Below are 25,389 nucleotides of genomic sequence, written 5' to 3'. Positions count from 1 at the left end.
GGGGTCTCGCTCTTGCTCAGGCTGGTCTCAAACTCCTGACCTCGAGCGATCCACCCGCCTTGGCCTCCTAGAGTGCCAGGATTACAGGCATGAGCCACCGCGCCCGGCTTACCATCACTCTTTTTCAGGTTCTTATTTAAAAGCTATTACAGTGGTCACCTGCTTCATGATATTCACTCTGTGTTTTCCTGAGATGATGATTATTAAAATATTTTATCATTCATAACCCTCATGTCTGGCTTTCATTCAGTGGAAAGAAAGATCAAGGACAGAGTACACTTGCTCTTTTAAGGACATGATTCAGAAGGTTAAACTTCTCTTTTGATCACATCTCTCACTAGCTGGATACAATGTAGTCCCCAGCTAAAATTCAGGATTTCAGATATTAAAGAAAGTAGGAAAGAATGATTATTTGTGTACAACCAACATTCTTTGCCATAGGCAGGCACCACTCTAGTTTTTCAGCCTTATCTCCTACATGAACAAGTCAGTCCAAATTTATTTACCAGTTTTCCTAAAATAGTACCTTATGTTTTTGTGCCATTATATCCTTGCTCCCCTTTTTTTCTCATTTAAATTCTATCTTTTTTCCCCCTTTTCTTCTCTTATCCAAATCCTGTTCAACTCCTTCTTGAAGCCTCCTAGATCTTATATTATCACTTTCTTATCTTTAAAAAATATGTTTGTTTGTTTATATATATTCTACCTCCCTAACCAAATTGCAGGTACATCTCTATTTTATTTGTTTGTTTTTAAATTGCAGACTGTTTCTGTAACAGAATCCAAAGAGAGCATCCTTGGTGGGGTGCTAAAAGTGCTACTACATAGCATGGCCTGTAACCAAAGCGCAGTTTATCTACAACACTGTTTTGCTACACAGAGAGCCTTGGTTTCAAAGGTAAGTTATTTTGTATTCGCAGTGTTGTCAGGCTTTGCTGTCTTTATTAACATTATCTAAGATTATTTGACACATTCATTGGTTAATATATGTTGTAGTTAAAATATTAATGATAACCTAAGATCCTCGATTCTTCTTTGCCTCTCTACTGTTGCCTGCCTTTTGGAATCTATTTATTTGGATCACTTTTAGCTAACTTCTGGCTTAAAAAATAGTAATTTTGATGTGGAGAAGGGCCTGAAATTAATAGCTAATCTTAAATATGGGACTTCTCTTGTTTTCACCTTTTTCTGTCTTTTTTTTTTTAACTCAATTTATCAAGAATTCAATGTGTAAGCAGTCCAACCCAGTGGAATCAATTTATTCTGTGGTAAACAGAAAAGAAGGTATTTCTGTGTGTTCATCTGCTTCAAATATTTATTTCCTATGCTTGTTTTCCCCTGGAAATATGTATATTCTTCAGTTTTGAAGGGAGCTGTTTCATCTTAGTCTTCCTAAAAGACAGAATACAGAGATGTTTATGCAATTTAACCAGTGAAAATAACTTACATACTATTTTATAATAGTAAAAACATAGAATTCATATATGTTGTTTACTATACTGTACTGCTTTATGCACATTATCTGATCAAAGCTTCACAACAATCCCATCAATAATCTTATTAGGCCTATTTTATGGATGAGAAAATTTGTCCAAGATCACATTACCAGCTAGTAAGTGGCATGATCAGTATTCAAACGCAGTCTGTCTGACTCTGTGGTCCATGCTATTAACGGTTAGCTAATATTGTCCCTTAACCATTCTTTTAATTTCTGTGCTGTACTTACAGATTTCCAGTTCTGGTTATATTAACTTCTCTCTGGAACTTTTAATGTAAAAAGTCAGCATTGATGTTGTTTTGTTGCAGTTTCCTGAACTCTTATTTGAAGAAGAGACAGAGCAGTGTGCTGATTTATGCCTCAGGCTTCTCCGACACTGTAGCAGTAGCATCAGTACGATACGGTCACATGCTAGTGCCTCCCTTTACCTACTAATGAGACAAAACTTTGAGATTGGGAATGTAAGTATTTTACCATGAAAAATTTTCTAGATTCATAATGAAATATAACTTCTGCAGATAGTTATTAAATAGTTTTTCGGGGACCATGGATCTTTTTGTATGTTTTAAGTCTTAGAGTGTCTTAATAGTTCTCATTCTATGGGTATCTTACAAAAATGCAAATCACCATTTATGCTTCCTATACTTAAAATATATATATATATATATATATATATATATAGTAGTACACACTTAGAATATAAATGTACATTGAACAGTTTTACATTTTAATTATTATCCCTAAGTAAAAAGAAATAAAGAAAATTAAAGGTTTAAATGTCTTTGCTTGATATTTTATGATTGTATGTCACAACCTTTGAAGAATTCAATTTGTTAAATTTTTTATTAGATACTATATTCATGTGTCATATTTTTCCTACTTTTTGAGTCAAATATTTAATTCGTTTATTTTTGCTTATGTAAGTATTTGAGGCCATGAATTTTCCTTTAAGGATTGCTTTTCGTATCTCATAGGTTCTGATATGTAGTAATTTTCTAATTTTAGTTTGCATTTTCTTTAGCCCAAAAAGTTGACTGGCTTTTTTGTTTCAAAGTTTTGGTGTTCATTTTTAGTTTTATTACATTGTAACTATACAATGTATATACTATTTATCTATTTCTTTCTGTACCATGAGTGTGTGTATTTGTGTGTCCATACATAGTCAATTTTTAAGAATGTTTTACAAGCACTTAATAAAAGGGTATTTCTGTTTTCAGAATATTGAGTTAAACATACACATATATACCTTATTAATTACATTATTCTGTTTTTCCATATCTATCTTATTTTTGCTCTACTTGGTGGACTGATAGAAGTAAATTAAAGCCTCTACCTATTTTTGTCTTTCTCCTTTAGCTGTTTTTTTTTTTTTTTCCTTGATACAGAGTCTCGCTCTGTTGCTGGGGCTAGAGTGCTAGAGTGAGTACAGTGGCATCAGCCTAGCTCACAGCAACCTCAAACTCTTGGGCTCTAGAGATCCTCCTGCCTCAGCTCCAGAGTAGCTGGGACTATAGGCGCTCACAACCATGTGCAGCTAATTTTTTGTTATTGCTGCTATTTTTAGTTGCCCAGCTAATTTGTTTTTCTATTTTTTTAGTAGAGACAGGGTCTCGCTATTGCTCAGGCTGGTCTCGAACTCCTGACCTCAAGCAGTCCTCTCACCTTGGCCTCCCAGAGTGCTAGGATTACAGGCATGAGCCACTGTGCCTGGCCTCTTGTTTAGCTCTTACTTTTGATGTATTGATACTCATAGCTATTAGATCTTCCTATGAATTATTCTCCTTAGAATTGAAAATAACCCATCTTGGTTTCATTTAAAACTTTGGGGGGAGCTGAATTTCATCTTGTATGGTATTAATATTAATTAATATTCTTTTTAATTTTAACTTGCTTCAGTTACCTTTGCCTGTTCTTTTATTTTCACTTTATTTTAGGTGTGCCTCTCAAATATAACATAGAGTTGAATCTTCCTATTATGATCCAATCTCTAATTTGAATTAAATGTTTTCATACTTATTATTACATTAGATATGTCCTGGAATTCTGTATTATTATATTGTTATGCCTTTCCCTCTTGCCCAACATTTTTTTTTAAATGTGTTGATGGTTTTCATCTTACACTATATAGTCAGTTTACCTTTTTTGGGGGGTATAGTATTTATCATATTTAGCAAAGTTTTAATTAATATAATGCCTACAGTCCTCTATTTCTTTAGATCATGCATTTCAATGGAGGCAGTACTGCCACCAAGGGAGTGAAAATTGGTTCTTGGGGAGGGAGTAAAAGAAATCCTAGCTATCACAATGGTTCATGGCTCCCCAAAGCTCAATGCTACCCAACATCATCACGTTCCTTAGTATTTATTTCTTTCATTGTTCTTATTGGGTATCACATGAGCAGCATTGACACTAAGTTCATGAATGATAAAAATGTATACAAAGTCAGGGTTATAAAACTATAGAGAATAGATAGCTGTATTAGAAGATGTCTAATCAATTACTTTGTCTCAAAGTCATATGACAAGAGGTTGCTTCCATTGGCTGCCTTGTGGGTAGTGTTTATGTTTCATTATCAATACTTTTGTGACTTGGGCTTTGAGAATCAATTTAAAAATTTGTAATTTATTGTTTAATTCTACAGAAGTTATTTTAGGCCATCATTAATCATATCAATTGCTGAAAAGAAAAAATGTCAATAATATCTGAATGAATTATCTAGTAGCTAATTAAGTTAAAACTTTCTTATATTAAGCAAAATTAAGTTTGCTGAAATAATTTTTAAGAAATTACTTTTTTAGCTGTTTCATTTTGCTGGACAAATAGCAGTTTTGAATGATTTTTAAAATTTGACTATATTGCTATTACTGTTTTATATTTATATAAATTGCTAATTTGCTTGTATAATTTGATGGATTACAGTTTGTTTAAGCAAAAAGATTACATTAAATGTTTCTCAGAAAACAAGGCTATAAAGTTAAGTTAAATGTAAATCATTTTCAAATTTTTAATTTAAAATTTTTATGTTTAGTCATCCATAACCTTGTATTGAATCAAAAGAATAAGCTTTATATTTATGCATATATAAAATTCAGATATATACAGCGTATGTAAACAGATAAACAGTACGTCACTGGTATTAAAATTTTATAGGTGTGATTAGAAAAAAATGTTTTAAAAGATCCATTAGGGGAACAATAACGAAAAAAATGTTGAGAAACACTACTTGAGACAATATCTATTAACTCCCTTTAATGAACAGTGATAAAATTGCTGATTTTCTTTTTTCTATTTTACCTTCTGTCATTCTTCTTCCTACCTCAATATTCAATAAAGTATCTTTTTTTTTTTTTTTGGTAATTCATTTTGTAGCCAGTAAAGTATCTTTCTTACTGATTACATTTGTATTGTTGAATCTGCATGTACTTCACTTGATTTGTCAGCTTCAAATATTGTTGTTTGATTTATATCTGTTGCAGATATGATGATCGAAGTACTTCTTTCCATCCTCCTTCTCAGTCTCCCAGTTTTTTCTTAGCTGTAACATTTTAGTCTTAGTTCTTAGTTGTAAAATGAAATGTTGCTTACCACCAGTTTTTTTGCTTTAATCATCTCTTATTCAGCTAAATATTGTCTTCATGAAGGTTTGTGGGAATAATATTCTCAAGTTCTTATTTGTTCAAAGTAGTCTGTACTCGTAGGACAGCAGAAATGGTTGTAAAATTTTTGCCTCAGACTTTGAATAATAAAAGTATAAGAAAGATCAGCAAAATTTGTCAGATAAAGAACATTTAATAGGGGGGAAAAAGGATAATTGAGTATGATTGTCTTCTGGCATTAAATGTTGTTGTAAGGCAAGTGGCAGCGACTCACACCGGTAGTCCCCGCATTTTGGGAGGCTGAGGTGGGAGAATCGCTTAAGGCCAGGAGTTTGAGACAATCCTGGGCAACATAGATCTCATTTCTGCAAAATACAAAAAACTTAGCTGGGCATGGTGGCATTCACCTGTAGTCCCAGCTACTCTGGAGGAAAAGGCTGAAGGATCACTTCAGCTCAGTAGTTCAAGGCTTCAGTAAGCTATGATCATGCCACTACACTCCAGCCTGGGCAACAGAGCAAGACCCTATCTCAAAAAAAAAAAAAAGTCATTTTAGAGATATCTGAAGATAAAAAATGATGTTTCTTCTCCAGCTGTTTATGAAATTCTTTCTTTATATTTAAAATTAAATACCTTTCCTTGGATATGTCTTGGTATTGACTGATTTTTGTTAATTTTCTCAGGTGCATGATGTATTCTTTCAGTTCATTTATTTCAGAAAGTTTTATTGAGTATAAAATTAAATATTTGTCTTTTCCAGTCTTTGGGGTTTCTTTACCAGTTAATCATTGCATGTATGTTGGATCTTTTTTTACTTTACTTTCTACCCATCATTTTCTTTTTTCCTTTTTAACACTTTCAGAATTTCATCTTAATTTCTGGGGTTTTTTTTTTTTCTATTTCTTTTTAAAGTAAAAAATTTCTTGTGCTAGTTTACATGTAATCTCCTATTTTATGTTATTGCTTTCTGATTCTTGCCATCTTTTCATTGAGTTCTTGTATTTCTGCCTTGTTTTTCTTCCTAAAGGTAATGTCTTTATAAATTTTTATAATTTAAGTCAAAATACTTCATTAGAGGCCGGGCGCTGTGGCTCACATCTGTAATCCTAGCACTCTGGGAAGCCGAGGTGGTGGGATCGCTTGAGGTCAGGAGTTCGAGACCAGCCTAAGCAAGAGTGAGACCCTCGTCTCTACTAAAAATAGAAAAATTAGGCAGTCATGGTGGTGAGCACCTGTAGTCCCAGCTACTCGGGAGGCTGAGGCAGGAGAATTGCTGGAGCCCAGGAGTTTGAGGTTGCTCTGAGCCAGGCTGACGACATGGCACTCTAGCCCAGGCAACAGAGTGAGACTCTGAATCAAAAAAAAAAAAAAAAGTTTCTTTTCATTAGAATTTTCGTGTTTCATGACATTTTTCTGTTAAGTATTCTTTATCTCATGAGTTTTGCTGATCTTCCTTACCTTTTTATTACTCAACGTAGAAAACGTTGGATCATCTCGGCCTAGATATTTGTAGGAAGTTCCTTCAGGAATATATTTTTGCTGGGATTTTGCTATTTCACACACATCTTGCCTCAGTGCCTGAACTTTCTGGGTGATCTATTTCTGTCTAGTTTTAGCAGATTTTTAACCCATTTTGTTTTGAAGACAAATAGTTTTATCACTTCAAGGTTCAGTTTCTTATTTAAAGGAAGTTCTTTTTTTCCATTAGTTCTGAAATCTGTGCCCTGGAATTCCTCACCATTTGCTTTCCCTTCCTTGCCTTATATTGGAACTACTTCCTATCTTAGCTTGCCTTGGCAATCCTTATGCATTTTTCTAATATATGGATTGTGTGTGTCTCCTCTCCTCACTTTGATGATGATAGAATTTATGGGTTTTTTTCCTATTTACTTTTAGGATTTCCATTTATTTTTGCATAAAATTCAGGAGGAGAAGTGGGAAATTACTGTCTCACACGGTCTCGTTTTACTGGAAGCCTCTTTCTAAGTCCAGAACAGAAGAATCTAGCTACTTTATTGATCTCGTTCAGTTTTGAAATAAAGTTTCTAAAATTTGACCACATTCAATTTTCTTGATACATTTTTCTGGTATTTCAGAAAAGCTTGATATAATAGAGAAGAAAAGGCAATTTATAATATTAGTAGCAGGGTGCAGTGGCATGTGCCTGTAGTCCTAGCTACTCAGGAGGCTGAGGTAGGAGGATTGCTTGAGCCTAGAAGTTCACGTCTGGCCTGGACAACATATCTAACCACATCTCTTAAAAATAATATTACAAATAATATAAAATTAGTATCAGTGCCTCTAAAAAAGAATAGGTGATTAAAAACTGGCAGTGATATATATGGTTTCTGTATTCGACAGATATAATATCATATCTATACATTGTACAGTACAATAACGTATCGGTGTCCTAGGTACTGTGGTAGGCATTGGGCAACTTGGCATCTAGTCAGAGAAGATATAAGCAAGTAATATTCATCTAATAATGGATGAACCTATTTCTGATCATTTTGTGAGAATTTTATAAATTAAGTAAAATGCTTATAGTAATAAGTAGCACTGAGCAAGTGCTGAGTAAGTGCTTGCTGTTGTTAATATATTGAGAGATAAGCACAGGGTCTATACATAGAGGTAAGTACATAAAAAAATAGCTTATGATTCAAGGATAAATTTTCAGAAAGAAAAGATGTTTGACCTCAAGAATTACCCAATCAGATGGATACATGGATTGAGCTTTTTAGGTAAAGACAATGGGACATGTATAATTAGAAAGGCAGGAAGATAAGAGAAAGAAATAGGCAAACACAAAAGCACTTTTTTAGCACTTATTGATGGATATGGCTGAAAGAGAGAGTAGTAAGGAATAAAGTTGTAAATGAAAAGGCCTAGAGTAAGCTGTCATAGGCAGATATTTTATCACTGTACTGACAGTGCCTACTATTATATATAGTTTGACATATTTACTGAGTTGAATGCTTGAATTTTATCTTCAAAGCTATGGGGAGTTACTGGAGTATTTTAAAGGAGTGATATGTTCAAATTTGCATTTTATAAAAATTTCCCTGGTACTATGTAGAAGATAGGTAGGGTGGTAGATAAGAGAAACAGGCATGGAGATTGATTAGGAAGTTATTACAATAATCCAAGTAAGAAATAGTGAGAGTATAAAGGAAAGCAGTGGCATGGGGAATGAAGAAAGGACAGATTGGAACAGATTAGGGCATGGTGTGGATTAGATTTATGGTATGAATGATGAGAGGGGAGAATGAGCGTGACCCCTAATTTTTTTTACCCTGAGTGACTACAAAAATAGTAGCACCACTTATTTAGATAATCAGTAGGAAGAAAAGGTATTTAAATACATGTTGACTTTGAGCTATCCATGAGACATTCAGCTGGAGCAATCTAGTAAAATAAAATAGTTTGGAGTTCTAGAGAGAAATACGAACTAAAGAAAAACATGTACATATACTAGTTGGAGGCAAAGGCATGGATGTAGCTCTTTAGAGTATGTCAAGTGAGAAATGAAGATTTTTGACTGAATCTTTAGGAATACTGGTATTTAAGAAGGACAACCAAGGAATAAAGAAGACAGAAAAGTAGTGGATAAATAATAGGAAAACCAGAATAAAGAGGTGCCACTGAAGATGAGGCAAGAGATTTTCAGGGAGAAAGTAGTCAATAAATTTAAATATACAAAGATGTCAAGTAGAATATTAAGAGTGGTTTCATAGTGGGGAATGGTGGAGCACAAATTAGTTTACACTAAAAAAAGAATGTAGGTTATAAACTCTTAAAGGCATTACTCTAAAACACATGGTAAATGTTGAATTACTTTCATCATAGTATGGATGTAATGAAATGGACTAGAGTTTACATATTACATGTACCACTTAAGAATTTTGTGATGTTAGTCAAACTCTTTAACTTCATCTGTAAAATGATATTTTTTTTATTTATTTTTTAATTTTTTTATCTTTTTAACCGAAAGCCTCAGAAGAAAAATGATGTTATTAACCTCATAATAGAGAGATATAAAGACCTAGGCACTGTTTTTGTTTTTTGTTGGTTTTTTGTTTGTTTGTTTGTTTGTTTGTTTTTTGAGACAGGATCTTGCTCTGTTGCGTAGGCTGGAGTGTGGAGTGTAGTGGCGTGATCATATCAATAGCTCACTTCAGCCCCCAGCTCCTGGGTTCAAGCGATCCTCCTGCCTCAGCCTCCTGAGTGTAGGTGTGTGCCACCATGCCTGGCTAATTTTTCTTCTTATTATTATGTTTTTTTCAGAAATGAGTTTTCAATATGTTGCCCAGGCTTATCTCAAATTTCTGGCCTCAAGCATTCATCCTGCCTAAGTCTCTTAAGTCTCTGGGATTACAGGCATGAGCCACCACAGCCAGCTCTGACAATTTCTAATGCAGTTCTAACACATGGGTTTTTAATCCTTTTTGAAACATATTATTCATAGCAAAATTCTAAGTTTTATGTACTTTCTAAAATAAGATTTCAATATGCATATTTTATTATGTTTTTGGAAAAAATTTTGCTTAGAATGGTATTTTCTCACTAAGTATTCTTTTCTTTTAGCAAGGAAAAAAAAGCAGACTTTTTCCTTTAAGCTTTCCTATATTAAATATTGACCTGACAATTTCTCTGTTACAGAACTTTGCCAGAGTTAAGATGCAGGTAACAATGTCACTATCCTCCTTGGTGGGCACATCTCAAAATTTTAATGAAGAATTCTTGAGACGTTCTCTAAAGACTATATTGACATATGCTGAAGAAGATCTGGAATTGAGGGAAACAACATTTCCTGATCAGGTCAGAAATGCTGCTTTCTAAATCATAATTGAAATAGGCTTATTATATAGGCACTTTCCATATTGTTAAATCAAATGTTGGTTTTTGCTGGAGGATCTTTTGTTTCTCTTTCAATCTATATATCATTGCCATAGATAGGACTGAATCTTTTTGTTTTATTAAGCTACCCTCCTTTTTTGGAATAGTTAGTATCTTTGGTGTTTAATTCTGTGTATTTGTAATAAGTAAAACAGTAGACTTAGTCAATGCGCACAAAGTTTTATGATGAAACGTTATTCCCACTTATTAATCGAACAGTAATTTGCCTTAAAAACTAGTTTATACTAACTACCTTTTAGTAAAATCAGAAACATAGGAGAGAAATTTCCTTTTGTTCTCTTGTATTTCCTATATCTCTATATTTTATTTCTGCTAATAGTTCTACTTGTTTCCAGGTGAAAGAACTGTAAAAACTTAGTCTGCTGAGGAATTTGTATTACTCCAGCATATATACACTCTGTAGAACTATATCAGTATTGTATAATTTGTTTTGAAATCTTCAGATGTTTATCTGAAATGTCTCCCAAATTGATTTAGCGATTGTGAATGAATGACAATTCAAGAATGTTTTTCATATAATTCTCTGCTGCAGGTACAAGATCTGGTTTTCAATCTCCATATGATCCTTTCTGATACTGTTAAAATGAAGGAACACCAGGAAGATCCTGAAATGCTGATTGATCTAATGTACAGGTAACATTTGTTTGATTCACTTATACTTTATACAAGGGCTTAGTAAAACATGGAAAATACTAGCTGAAAAAAATAAACATACAAAAATTATTTAATGATTTCTCTAATGATAGATTGAAGAGTCCAAATGTACTTTTTCCAGGCTGCTTTTTCAGATCTTCTTTGTCACTTCTCTTCAGAACTATACAAGTATATTTATTGATTATCAAAAACAAGAGGATTTTTAAAAATAATCATAATACATATTTAATACCTTGGTGTACAGAGCCCTAGACTTCCTAGGAAGACCCAAGGCCCATATTTTTAGTATAAGAATCAGTCTTTTAAGAAGAAAATACCGTATAAGCATGTTTTACCATAACATTAATTGCCTGATTTTCAATATAGTTATGCCTAAAGAATAATATTTATAGGGATACATTTTGAAAAATCTCTGATTCCTTTTGTATCTTAATTGATACAATAGTAAAACTTAAGAAGTTTTCTTTGCCATATGACCCTCTCTCTTCACAATTTTGGAGTTCATTAAAGGTACAAACAAAATTTTATTCTCTTTGAAATAAAGATGATGTGATGAAACTACCTTTTATATGTCGTCTTTTTTTCCTTGAGTATAAAACTTCCCTAGGTTTCTATAACGAACATATAAACTCCCATACTTTTTCCCTTACTGTTTGTTTTCTTAGTGGCCAGATTTTAATATGGTATGTCTCTTTTTGTCTCTAACCCACAATTGATACTCTCCATTCCCATAGGTCACAGTTATTTCTCTAAGCATACACGTTTTCATACCACTTAAAAACTTAATAGGTTTGTGCAGTAATAGAAACTTGTCTAGGTAAACTCTGAGCAAGCTATCTCAACTGCCTCCCAACTTGGGAAGCATATGCTAATTGAGAATTTCTTTCCTAATCAGAATTGCCAAAGGTTACCAGACCTCTCCAGATCTGCGATTGACCTGGTTACAGAACATGGCTGGCAAACACTCAGAACGAAGCAATCATGCTGAAGCTGCGCAATGTCTAGTCCACTCAGCAGCACTTGTTGCTGAATATCTGAGCATGCTGGAAGACAGAAAATATCTTCCTGTAGGATGTGTAACATTTCAGGTAGGAATCTGCCAGAGGTACATTATATCAAGGTATGTCCTTTTCTAGTTTTAGCTTTTTCTCACTGGTGTTTAGATTCTTTCAATTTGTAAGAAAAGCTTAATGACTTAAGCCAAAGCTACACAAGGTGAATTAACATTTCACTGTCGGCCGGGCGCGGTGGCTCACGCCTGTAATCCTAGCACTCTGGGAGGCCGAGGTGGGCGGATCGTTTGAGCTCAGGAGTTCGAGACCAGCCTGAGCAAGAGCGAGACCCCATCTCTACTAAAAATAGAAAGAAATTATATGGACAGCTAAAAATATATATAGAAAAAATTAGCCGGGCATGGTGGCGCATGCCTGTAGTCCCAGCTACTCGGGAGGCTGAGACAGGAGGATCGCTTGAGCTCAGGAGTTTGAGGTTGCTGTGAGCTAGGCTGACGCCACGGCACTCACTCTAGCCTGGGCAACAGAGTGAGACTCTGTCTCAAAAAAAAAAAAAAAAAAAACATTTCACTGTCATTGTCATTAATACATTTTCAAAGAATATTTCTTGTTAATTCTGTTTCCACAGTTTCTTAACCTTTGAATTATCAGTGCTATGTATTATATATTTATTCTTTTTGCCTTTACTGCTTTGTAATCAGTTATAGACTTTAGCATCTATGAAAATGTATTACAGTCAAAATACTGAGAATCAGAATTCAATAGGATGGAGTTGATCTGAATTTTAGAAAAAATAAAAAAAAAAAAGAATTCAATAGGAACTGTTTATTGGCTTTTACTTAACACATCAGATAAACCAACATTCTCCATTCCTTGTATAAAGTATACTAATACCATGACTCACAGATGAGTTTACCCAGTGATAGTTTACCCACTAATAGTGGTACATACCTCTGACTCACGAGTTGAATTCTTTGCTTACCAAGAGTCAGTTATGCTTTGCTTTTCTCCAAAACCTATTAATGTCAGGTTTGGGATATAAAATTTAATTAAATATTATGTCTTCTGATGAAATAAGAATGCAGAAAGAAAATTATTGTTTCTCTGAAAACTAAGCTGAATGTTTTGCAAAGAATTAATAAAGGTGGGTCCCCAAAACAATTGCTGTTAAATTAATTTTCGACCAGACAAATATAAATGATTGGGGAGAAAACTGCTAAACATTTAGGATAATTTGGGAATCTTTTAAGTTCAAGTTTTCACTCTACTTTAAAGAAACCAAAACTGGAAATCTTAAAAGAAGGTTGCATTATGCGTATTTACTCAAGAGAGATTATATGGAACTCTGATCTGGAGACCCATACAAAAAGAAAAGCCTTAGACCTACCTCAAAAAAGTTGATAAATGAGTGTACATCTACTATAAATGTTTGGGTTAAAATAATAAAATAAGGTATGTATGTATGATTCCTTTTTTAGAAATAATGGCTGATTCCAATCTCATTGAGTAAGAAGGCTTTTATTATACCTGAGTTTTTTCATTAACTGAACGTATATTAGATAAGCTGAGAGACCATTTTAAGTGTTCTTAGATATCTTATGTCATATCACTATTTTCTATCGCCCATGACTTTATTTAATTTTCTTTCTCACAACTTTTTATTAAGGGAAAGGTTATCTAGCAATTGTGTTTCCATTTTATTATCATCTTTAAAATATAGAAAGTTCTTGGAGATTTTTCTTTTACCCTTATATCAACTCTTCTTTTTTTAACCAAAGCTGATAGTTACATTTCATCTTCAATTATTTCTTCTTATACATTTTTCATGCTAGGTAATTAATTCATTTTACAAACCTTTTCGCTATTTTCTCCCCCTAGAATATTTCATCTAATGTTTTAGAAGAATCTGCAGTTTCTGACGACGTAGTATCCCCAGATGAAGAAGGTATCTGCTCTGGAAAGTACTTTACTGAGTCAGGACTTGTGGGATTACTGGAACAAGCAGCTGCCTCTTTCTCCATGGTAGATGACTCTTGTTCATTGTTTTCCCACAGTTTCATACCTCTGAATTATCAGTGACATGTATATTTATTCTGTCTGCCTTATGACCCTGCTTTACTTTTAACATAGTTTCTTCTAAGTCCCTTAGAAACTATCTAGGAACAGATTTCTTTCAAGATTCATCATCCTTTTAATCTTAATAATCTATCACTTCCCAAGTGTTTTTCATTTGCTTATTTATGAACCAACATGTAATCTGCAGCTGATATTTTTTGATTCACAAGACTTTTACCACTACACATTTTCTGAAAGTTTTAAATTTAAAAACAGAACAAAATAAACAAAGTCTCTAGTGATTTAAGTTCTTGGGTAGACTAACATGGCTCTGTAAATAGAGCTTGTCTATTAGATAGAAGGGAGAATCTTCCTTCTAGTATGTTGGGCATTGCTCTGGTGTCCAGGAAAGTTATGGCTACTCATCCTGTTGGTCACATAGTGATCCTTGTTAGGTAGGTATTGAAGGCCTGGGACTTACTTTTCAGGAGCTTTATAAACTATATTCTGAATCCCTTGCCTCACTACCGTACCATGCTGTATAACCCCAATCGTCGTTTCCTCCCTTCTGTATGTGAAGAATTGAAGCAGTCAGGTAGAACCCAGATGGGATGTTTATTGGAGGAAGAGAAAATAGCTGAATCCCTGCTTGAACCATGTTGACAAGGTCACCTGCTTTCTCTGATTTTTCTGCTGGGTGTTTAGTTTCCCAGCACCAAGGTTTAGGAGACTCTGAGGTTCCCGTTAGGGTAAGAGAGAAGCTTGAGGTAATATGCAATGCTGCCCTCCTTCCCCATTCTATGACTACTGGGAATTAATTGGTTATTTCTTCTCCAGGCCTTACCCCTATTTTGCAGTATATTGGTTAAGACATAGATTTAGGATGAGGCACAATGGAACACACCTGTAATCCTAGCACTTTGGGAGACCGAAGCGGAAGAATCGAGTGAGGCCAGGAGTTAGAGATCAGCCTGAGCAAGAGCAAGACCCCTATCTTTACAAAAAATAGAAAAATTAGCCAGGCATGGTGGCAAGTAGTCCCAGCTACTTGGGAGGCTGAGGCAGGAGAATTACTTGAACCAAGGAGTTTGAGGTTGCAGTGAGCTATGATGATGCCACTGCACTCCAGCCTGGGTGACAGCGAGACACTGTTTTAAAAAAGAAAAAAAAAAATTCAAAGCCTGGCTCTGCTACTTAGTAGTTGTATTATTTCAGACACAAATTACCTAACTTATTGGTGCCTCACTTTTCTTATCTATTAGATACATCTAAGAATAATATCTACCTCATGGGAGTGTTGTCAGGATTAAATAAGTTAAGGTATGTAAAGTGCTTATCACTTTATGTGCCTGGCTCTAAGAAAGTACTAGTGTGTTTGCCATTATCTTCATCTTCATCATTATTGGAACTTAGAACGAGCTCATTTAAACATAATGATTGAGACTCTCAAGAATATTTTTTCATTCTCCACTCCCACTGCTTCATTTGACCAGCCTTAAAAAAGAAAAAGAAGAAGAAGAAGAGTATTTTTTCAGACTTAAAATATTAGGTGTTGGTCCTCTTTAAAATGTCTTGCCTCTGGGGACCTTGACCATCCCAATTCCTCCCCTAGACCAGTGTGAACTCGCAGGAGGAAAAGGGTTTTGGCTTTTGAGGAAATATTTTAATTAACATAACTCCGTGTGTGTAATTTTAATAATCCACATTAGTGCATCTAGGTTGGGGGGTGGCCTATATTACAGAAGATCTCTTGCAGTTGTATATAACTGGATTTGATTCTTTTTCAGTTAATCTGTTTGATTCTAATTAAAATAATTACTGAGGCATTTTAGTTACACTAAACATATTTCACGATTATAGCTACATTATTGCTTAAATATACTCCTGTGAACTGACTAGGAAATATAAGGACTATATATGTTTTCCTTGGGAAAAATGTTTAGCTGATCTGTGAAGCAATGAAAACTCAATGGCTTTTGGAAAACATTTCTCTCTTCTCTCACTACAGCACCAATCCATTATTAAGGATAAGAGATGGAAGAGCAGTACAAACACACCTTGTCCCCTCACTCCGATTATAACCCTAACAACTGTTGGCCAACTACTGCCCAACTAGCCCCCAGTGGCAGAAAATCTGGTGGCTCAGAACCTTCTCATGTTTTGTTAAAGATCAGTGATTTTTTTCCATAGGAAATTGCTTGTGTTGACTTAATATTTTGGAGAAATAAATGATTTTAGTTTCCCAGGAGGCCACAGGTTCTCTAATTATAAGAGAATTGGATATCTGTGACCAGTATAATATAGAATCTCTTTTATTCCTCTGCTCAGAATTAGTTTCTGCAAAAGTTTATTTGCATAAATTAGTATACACACACACACATTTACCTTCGTGAAGTAATTATTCAGTAGAGACAGAATGCCCAATTCAAATTATATAGAAATATAAATATGCTTTTTTTTATTAATATACACACAGACATACCTACCTACATATCCATTTATCCAGAGATGATACATTGTATAAAATTATTAAGCCTTAGTACAGTTAAAAATTAGTATTGTTTATTTTTTATGTCCTATTGGAAAAGCTTCAGTGGTGTTGTCTTAATAGAAATATTATAAATTCATACATTGTATTTATTCTACTTTCTTACTGATGTAAAAGAAAGCAATATTTTATAAACATTATTCTTATAGGCTGGCATGTATGAAGCAGTTAATGAGGTTTACAAAGTACTCATTCCTATTCATGAAGCTAATCGGGATGCAAAGAAACTATCCACAATTCATGGTAAACTTCAAGAAGCATTCAGCAAAATTGTTCATCAGGTAATGATTCCAATTTCTAGCTTCAGTATAAATAGAGAAAACTGTCTAAAAGCATTAACATTGTTTTGTACTGATGTCAAACTAGATCTCATGAAATGACCATTTTGCTCAGGTTACAAATGAGTAGTCAAAATGATGGTTCATGGCCAAAGCAAGGCTTATTAACAAAAAATGAATCCGCCTGAAGTAAATGACAATCATCATAAACTTTCTTCATAGCTTTTTTCTTCATTTTTTTTGAATTGTTACTAGTTAGCAGATTTTTAAAATTGTATTTTATTTTCTGTTTCACATGTAGGTTATAATTATGAATCTGATTTTTAAAATTGATATCTATTCCTTTGCTGCCAAAAAAGTTTTTTTACTAAATGACATGAAACTTTAATAAATTAATATTTTTAATGACTGCAGCTGAACTTTGTTTTTCCTAGATGTTTACATTCCATCATCCTTTGATATATTTTCAATATGAAAATAATATTTAGTGAAAATAAGTAAAATGGTTGTCTTAAGTATGTTTAATTAAAATAGTATGATTTCAGTACTTGATCGTTATAGTTTGTTATGGAATGCACATTTTATCACCAAAATTAAAATCTAATTAAACATAGTTTAATGTGAATTAGACTACTAGCAATTGATTTCCTTGAAACTAAACCCTTGGCTCCAATGCAATACTCTGAAATATCGTATTGAGCCTCCCTCTCCTCCACTTTTCTGTCCCCTTTCCGGTGCTACCCTGCTATTATCTGCTGTTGCCATTGTCTAAGAAGGAGGTGGAGTGTTGATTATCCACTTTTATGTGCAGTACTAGTCCTACTGTATTGTCTATCAGCTTGACCTCTTTCTTGCCATGGGCTAAACTGTTCTAGATGAATTGATATAATCTGAAAAATTGTTAATCTTAAAATAGGCATGCTATTCTCTTGAGTCAGGATTTTAATATCATCTACTAAAATGTTGAAGCTGCAAAAGATTAATTAGGTTTCATGATCATAACAGGTGGGTCTTTTTATAATCTGTTGTGTAAATACTATCAAAGAAACCTTATCCCAGCTTCTAGAGCTGTAAATTGTAAATTATGCATGTCAGGTCTGGAACATCTAGAGCTAGTGTTTCCAAGAAACTTTGATCTGTTTATGTCAGTTGTATTTGAGCAAAATTGCAATTTGTACTCCAGTTTATCCTGGATACTTCAGTGAAGTGCAGCTTACTTTAGAGATCTAATCTAAACACATAAATGAAACAAGCAGCTGGCTCTCTTTCCCAAAAATTTGTACTTTCACTTATTAAAGTTTTTAAAAGGCAAAATTTTAGCTGCTGGGTTTTGAACAACCAATTTATAAAATTATTGTAGGTCTTAAGTGAAAGAATATGCTGTTTAAAATATCCTTTTGTCTTCTATTCATGGGGAAGAAATTATGGTATATGATGCCTTACACTACTGAACTTCCTTTGGCCTTTTTTTGTTCTTTTTAAACAGTTTTTTTTATGACTTGCCCTTTTTACTTTTTATTACACAGAGTACTGGCTGGGAGGTAGGTAATGTTTTAGTTAGTTAAAGACACTAATAGATTGATTTGATCAGATTTCTTATGCCAATGCTTTGCCCACATGTGCTAGCTGTGGGCATTCTGTTGCTATCTGCTATCAACTGAATTCATTAACCAAAGAAATTTTGTTAAAATACTGTAAGTTATTTTAAGAAATTTATTATTAAGAGGTTGTAGGCAGTGCATGGAAATCCGTATGTTACACTAATGAGATTCTTTGGTAAATGAGCCACCTTGTCATCACTTTAGTTTGTTTTTATTCCTTAAAGCATTTCTTTCATCAACATTTACACACAGACTTCTTTTTTTAACCATATTGTTTCACCTCATTTTACAGAGGTCGATTTATGTGTTATTGCTCAGAGGTATAAATAGAAAATACTTTATTTCATCTGATGTAAGACGCCATCAGTTATAAAACATACTATTATTTTATATGCATTTAAGAAAGTGAAAAAAGCCTGTGTATTAAGCCAGGACATCCTGTCAGTTGAAAGATGAATACCAACTACAGAAATATTAAAATGTGAGCAAAAAATGTGCATCTTAGAATTGATGAGATACTGTGTTAATTTGATCTTGGGTCTCTTCACCTTGACTATAAGCACTACTGAGGAAAGAAATTCACTTTTGCCATTTAAATTGGGGCAGGGGGAAGGATAAAGAGATTGAGAGAACTTGAAATTTAATTTGACCTCCTATTCTGACAGTGTTTGATGCATTAATGTTTAATAAGACTACATGTGTTTCTTTTTATGTAGTAATTAGGCTCGTGAAAAGTTATATGTAAATCAAATCTTATCTGAAAAAAATGTCAGGAAGAATTGATTACCATTGTTTTAAATCTTTCTGTAAAGGAAAGAATTCTATAAAATATGTCCTAATTTGTTTTGATAAGGTAAAGCACAGTAGTAATAAATCAAATTTATTTAAAGCTAGGTATAGTTGTAAAGTTGTTTGCTTTGCCTCTCACTTTATGGTTAGATTTATGTTGGTTAAACAGCTTAGGTTTCTCTGTTTGGTTTTGCATTGCAATCCTTGTTTTGAAACCCAAATAGAAAACCTTAGGAATAAATGTTACTACTGAATTTTCTTCCATTTCTGAAATAGTACTCACCTTTTGCTTTTCTTCAGATGAAGGCAGTACTTTCACATCTACCTTAATTCTCAGGATTAAATGTGTGACCTTATTAATACCTAAAAAATAATTCCTCATTTCTGTGGCTCAGTTAAGACATATATAAAGAGACTTGCCATGGTTTTCTATAAGTGACAGAGTTCCTTATGGATTTCCTCACATGAAATAGAATTAGCTGGAAATTAGGCATAAAAGAATATATTGAAACCTCTGAGCAGTTTATTACTAGTCTCCTTGATGCTAAATCGACCCCTGAAAGGTATAATTTTCACTGGTTATGACATTAATATCATTCTGTCATCATGTTTATTGCATGGTAAAAGTCGCACAGACTTTTGTTTATATTCTTGTCACTGCCTTTTACTGGACCTTTAGCTTTGTAGCTGCTAAATTTGTTGCACGTTTGTTTTTTGCTTTTCCCTTGTAAAACTTAAATGGATGCTTGCATTTTAAAAATGTGTTTGCTACCATTTGCTGCTTATTTGTTTTGAAATTTCTGTAATTAAAATGCTTTCTGTTTTCTCTTCTCTCTTGCCCCTGGTTGCTGACCCTACTCCCTACTTTTACTATTGTCTATTGTGGTAAGTTCTATCTTGTAAATATTTTTCTTTTTAACTGTGAAAACTTCAGTGATTTTATTTTTTCTAAAAACTATGTTTCCTAGCTAATTTCCTAGTATTCTCATAGAACTCTTACTGGATTCAAATCCAGTAGGGATAATTTATACATTGTAGAAAGACTCTTTGAATTGATAACTTACTCCTCAACTTATAGGACTAGCCCTTCTAAGTTTGTATATTAGTAATACAGTTCACTTTTTATTATGCTCCTTGCAAATAAATTATTTGAGTTGGCAAAGCTTTTGGGGGGAGGGATGTGTGTGAGAGAGAGAATGTGTGTGTATGTGTGTAAAAGGTAACTCTAAAACTTGATACTTAAAAATTTGGTAGTTTTTACCATGCAAAATAAATCGTGAACCCTTCAGGAATCATGTCACTGTTACCTCCTGTGCAATTTCAGTTCCTTAAAATAATAGGAAATAAAGTATTTCAATTATTTCTTTCTTATGATACATTTTTATTTTTAGAAGAAAGACAAATGTTAAATTTCTATGTGAAAATTTATATATAACCATTTTATATTTTATGTGTATATATTTATTTTTAAATTGAAGCTCAGACTCGGGGGGATGGGGAGGCATAGGCAATGTATATAGCCTGATCTTTTGTACTCCCATAATGAGCTGAAAAACAAACAAAAAATAAAAATTAAAAAAAAAAAGATATATTTGTCCATTTATCAAGTCGTGATCAATTTGTTTTCAGAAGTATACTATTACAAGCTTAGATTTTTTAGAAAAATCAATCCCCAAACAGTGATAACATAGTCACATGACTCTACTTTCTTTTCTTAAAGACTACAACATATTTCTTTAAAGAAAATACTACTACAGTAGTAGGTTTATCTTAAAGTTTCCAGAAAGGCTAGAGAAGATGGGCTTGGCTTTGTTAAGCTAAACTCTCTCTACTAGCTCACTGAGGAAATGTGAGTTACCCTAACTTTTGGGATTGACACATGCAAAATATCTTACCTCTTATTATTGGACTGGATGGACATGAATATGAGCCAGCATTTTGGTTTTTATGTGCTCAGAAATACTGGCCATAGTTCTGGCTCAGGGGCTTCCGTTGAATTTTTAGATTCTTTAATCCACACTAAAGCTGAGTGAGATGAAGTCAAATAAAAGTAGAGCTGAATTAGACATAGCAAATTATAATGGGGATAGTGAGGAGAGAATAAACTCTGAAAGAAGGAAATGAAATAAAAATTCAGGAGAGTAGGGCATACTCAAAACAAATACTGAGGTAATTGAGTGGAAAAATGTGATACTCTAAAAAAGAAATTAGGACATTGTAGGTATAAAACATCCATGAGTCTTTACCTCAGGAAGGTGAAGTTAGATGTGAAGAAAGTTAAGGAAAACACAGTAAATGGGAAGAAACTTACTATCTCTAGAAGGAGATACTTTCTGGAAGTTGGTGACTTCCTGATAATTGGTATAGACCCGTGACGGAGCACCTAAAGAGATATACCACACCACTGATTTTTTTTTTCTGCCCCTTATGCTACTTTTGAAGAGAAAAAGAAAGATATGGACAGCAAATGTTTACTATGTAAATGAAATTAGACGTGATTTCTTTTTTCTGGATGGGGACATATAATGGTCAGAATAGAACTTCTGAGAAGAAATGGAGTAAGATATATCTTAGAAGAATATGTTTGGTAGGTAAACCACTAACCTGATTTTTATACTGGAGTATACAGGAAGGATATGCAAATATGCAAAAACAATTACGGTAGAGGTTGGTGCTATCATATAGAGGAAGACAGAACGGGGAGGGAGGTAATTCTCAAAAGAATTACGTGAGGAAATTCACAAAAATTCTCAATGAAAACATCAGAGAAGTGGAAGACAGTTCAGGGATCATACTAATGTCCTAGTCATACTAATGTTTATACCAGTATGTAGAGTGTAGAGAACATAGGGGTCATTTAAGAGCTTGGACTCTGACGTCAAGTATATAGGGGTTTAACTCACAGCTCCACTGCCTACTAGCAATGTGACCTTGGGCAAGTTACTTTTCCTCATCTTAAAATGAGGGTGAAAATAATTGTGCCTTTCTCATAGAGTTGTGATAAGAATTGATGTAATACATGTAAAGTGGTTAGCCAGTGTCTAACACGTATTAAGTATTTGAAAAATGTTGGTCATTGTTTTTGTTGCTGTTACTATGATTTTTATCATTAGTATTATCATTACCATTATTTGAAATCTTAACACAATTTTGTTAATAAAATCAACTTGTTCCCAAGTTGAGATCTATAACTAGAATGAACTGATAAATGCTCTTTAAGAAGGATAGATCTAATAGAAGGAAAGAGAGATTGCCACTGTGTGTATACTCGTATACCTATATGGAAATCTGTTACCTTCAAGGAAGCATAGCGGGAAACAACTGGGTGAAGATAAAGGATTTTAAAAAGTGATGTCATTGTGGAAATATACAACTAGCCCAACAGAATGTTTCTTGCTAAATAAAGATAACAAAACTAAAACAGATTTAAGATACATTTTTCATAAGAGACTTCAACGATTTAGAGACATGGTAGATGGATTTCTTTGTGGCATAGTTTCATCACCTGGAATATTGTAGAAGCAGTTAAGAGAACTGCTAAGGAAGAATAAGCTGTAGTGCAGGAGTGATGGAAAATTCAGAAAGAATTCCTAACAGTAAAGGAGGCTAACGTTAGAAAAACTGTCCAGATTATGAGAAAGTAGTGTTTTTGTTTTTAATTTAAAAGAAAAACAAGTATCATGCCCTGTGGTCCAAAACTCTGAAGAGGAATTAAAGATGAAGTGATGTTTTTCCTGAAGGTCAAGTAATAATATGATCATGCGTTCCTCAACTGGATAGTGGCTAGTGGACTCTTTCTATTAATAAGTTGAAGATAAAGTCACTCAATTGCTTAGACTTTCTTCCTCTCTATCCTTATCTACCCCCTGCTATTCCCTCCCCAACTCTAGGACAGGTTCATTTTAAATTCCAGTGACTCACAGTAGTTACTTCTCTAAGCATATCTCCTCCTGTTTTGCCATACCTTTTACCTTCCTGTTCCTCTTGCCTTAGGGCAGTTGCACTGGCTCTTTCCTCTGCTTAGAGTACACTTCTCCCAGGGATCTGCATGAATAACTCCTTTACTCTTTGATCCTTTGTCAGCTTCTTGATGAAACCTACCTTGACCACCTTCTTTGTCCCTTTTGTTCACAGATTTTTTTTTTTTTTTGAGACAGAGTCTCGCTTTGTTGCCCGGGCTAGAGTGAGTGCCATGGCGTCAACCTAGCTCACAGCAACCTCAAACTCCTGGGCTTAAGCGATCCTACTGCCTCAGCCTCCCGGATAGCTGGGACTACAGGCATGTGCCACCATGCCCGGCTAATTTTTTCTATATATATTTTAGTTGGCCAGATAATTTCTTTCTATTTTTAGTAGAGACGGGGTCTCCCTCTTGCTCAGGCTGGTCTCGAACTCCTGACCTTGAGCGATCCACCCGCCTCGGCCTCCCAGAGTGCTAGGATTACAGGCGTGAGCCACCGCGCCCGGCCTTGTTCACAGATTTATCACAAATGTCTAGGACTGTTTGCTGACACATAGTAGACACTCAGTAAATATTTGAATGGATAAATGAATAGTTTCCCTCACATACATTCTATTTTATGACTTTATATCTGCCTTTTTTTTTTTCTCCCTCTCTGTTTAAATGCCCCTTCCTTCCCTCCTTCTCCCATCTACTTGGCCAATTCTTTTAAGTCATAGAACCCTGTCAATGTGTCACTTCTGTTGTGACTTGGTTCCAACAGGATTAATCCTTTCTTTCTTATATTGCTTTTTATTATAGCATATATCCCTTTGTACTGTAATTATTTGAATATATTTTTTTATTCTCTTGAGAAGCAAGTCTTATTTATTTTTATTTTCCTACTACTGAAGATGAACAGTGGCTACCATAATAAACACTCGATAATTTTATTCCTTCAACTGAATGTTAATATGAGAAAATATGTAAAAAGAGGTAGTGTAGTTCTAAGCTGCATTAATAAAATTCAGTGTCTAGATCCAAGGAGGCAGCCCACTGATCAGATAAGCAGTATCTGGTCAGATCACATCAGCAGTGTTGTGTCTATTTCAGGGATATCACACTTTAAAAGATGGCATTGAAAAACGAATAAAATGCAAAGAGGGTAGTAATTCCTGCTATATGAAGGTTGATTGAGAATTGGAATGTTTTGCTAAGGGAAACAGGTCCTAATTGCTGTCTTCAAATATTTAAAGAGCCACAATATTGAAGAATTGGAATATTGTTTTAAACTGTTGTACTCTGAGAGGAGTACAGCCAGAATAACAGTATTTTAATATTTATGGTTTTAAAAGGTAGGAATATATATGTATGACATTATGAAAAATAACAATCACAAATTTTTAAGTAATTTATTTAGATGTCTTTTTTTATTTTCCATGCAGTGCCTTCATTCCTTGATTATGTCAAAATTTACTATTATTATATATTATTATATTGTTCCATTGGCTTACTGACGGTTTTAATCAAAATTTTGATTGAATTCATTTAATCCTTCAAGAGAGATTCATTTGCTATAGAAATCAGTTAATTTTTCTGTTAAATTTTGAAGTAAAGTAACTGTGAAAAAATGTTTTAAAATTAGAAACCTCAAGTTTCTTTAGCTCCAAGGACATTTTTCTTTAAAACCTTGCTTCTTTTAAACAAAAATATATGGATATTTTTAGTCACTGTAGTTTTTTTTTTTGATATTATAAAACTGATAAATTAAGGATCAGAGTTTCTAATTTTGCTTAATTATCTGTAACATTTCTAGCTTATTTTGTATATTCATTTGCTTTTTCAATGTAAGAAAAATAAATATAAAGCAGATTAGGCTTAAAGAGAATTCAGAGGTATTTAAATACTTATGTGTAGTTGTAGTTGTGTATATAAGAGCTACCACAAAATCCTTCTGGAATAGTTTTGTACCTAAATTGTAAAAATTGCATATAAAACTTCCAAATATTTATCTTTATTGAAAGAATTTGCCTTCACATGTACTGTGTGAGAGTTAAGGTGACACTAGTGCACTTTGTACCTGACATGAATATGCATGCAGTGGGTGGTTTGGGAGCTTTAGAATAACTAACTCATCTGAAAATGTTTTTTCTTGTTATCTTTCATTCATAAATTTTTTCCCTTACTATTCCATTTTTAGTTACTCTTCCATATATAAATATTTGTATTGGCACAGGGATACTAAATGTAGATTTTTTTGCTTTAGTGCTTCTGGAGGGTCTTGACATTTATGATTGTCTGCTCTATCCAGGTGCTATACTTAACTCCTAACTTTTATGAGCTTATTTAATATTTGTAAAGAACTTATGTAAAGGCTAATGGTAATTTTGAAATGTTAATGTTGTTTATAAATTTAACTTTAACTAGCATAGTATGCTCTAATATCAGCACAATTATGACACAGTTCATGTTATACCAAGCATCTTGTCTTGCATTAAGA

The 25,389-nt window shown here is 33.7% G+C and overlaps 1 protein-coding gene across 6 annotated transcripts in view; it reads left to right on the top strand.

Annotated features, from left to right (window-relative positions):
* DOCK7 (dedicator of cytokinesis 7) overlaps positions 1-25,389 on the top strand; it is a 205,606-nt gene that overhangs the window by 158,566 nt on the left and 21,651 nt on the right. For 4 of the 6 annotated variants that reach the window (XM_069480084.1, XM_069480083.1, XM_069480080.1 and 1 more), the window contains 8 exons: positions 764-898; positions 1,807-1,959; positions 9,754-9,912; positions 10,544-10,644; positions 11,561-11,753; positions 13,557-13,700; positions 16,431-16,562; positions 18,086-18,100. In XM_069480084.1, the coding sequence (XP_069336185.1) occupies positions 764-898; positions 1,807-1,959; positions 9,754-9,912; positions 10,544-10,644; positions 11,561-11,753; positions 13,557-13,700; positions 16,431-16,562; positions 18,086-18,100 (1,032 nt within the window). The remainder of the gene's footprint in view (positions 1-763; positions 899-1,806; positions 1,960-9,753; positions 9,913-10,543; positions 10,645-11,560; positions 11,754-13,556; positions 13,701-16,430; positions 16,563-18,085; positions 18,101-25,389) is intronic. The other 2 variants (XM_069480085.1, XM_069480082.1) reach the window with 1 other exon arrangement.

The sequence above is a fragment of the Eulemur rufifrons genome, chromosome 8, assembly GCF_041146395.1.
Source record: "Eulemur rufifrons isolate Redbay chromosome 8, OSU_ERuf_1, whole genome shotgun sequence".
NCBI classification, from domain to species: domain Eukaryota; kingdom Metazoa; phylum Chordata; class Mammalia; order Primates; family Lemuridae; genus Eulemur; species Eulemur rufifrons.
Note: the sequence above shows the minus strand (reverse complement) of the source record. Positions and strands in the feature narration are given on the sequence as shown.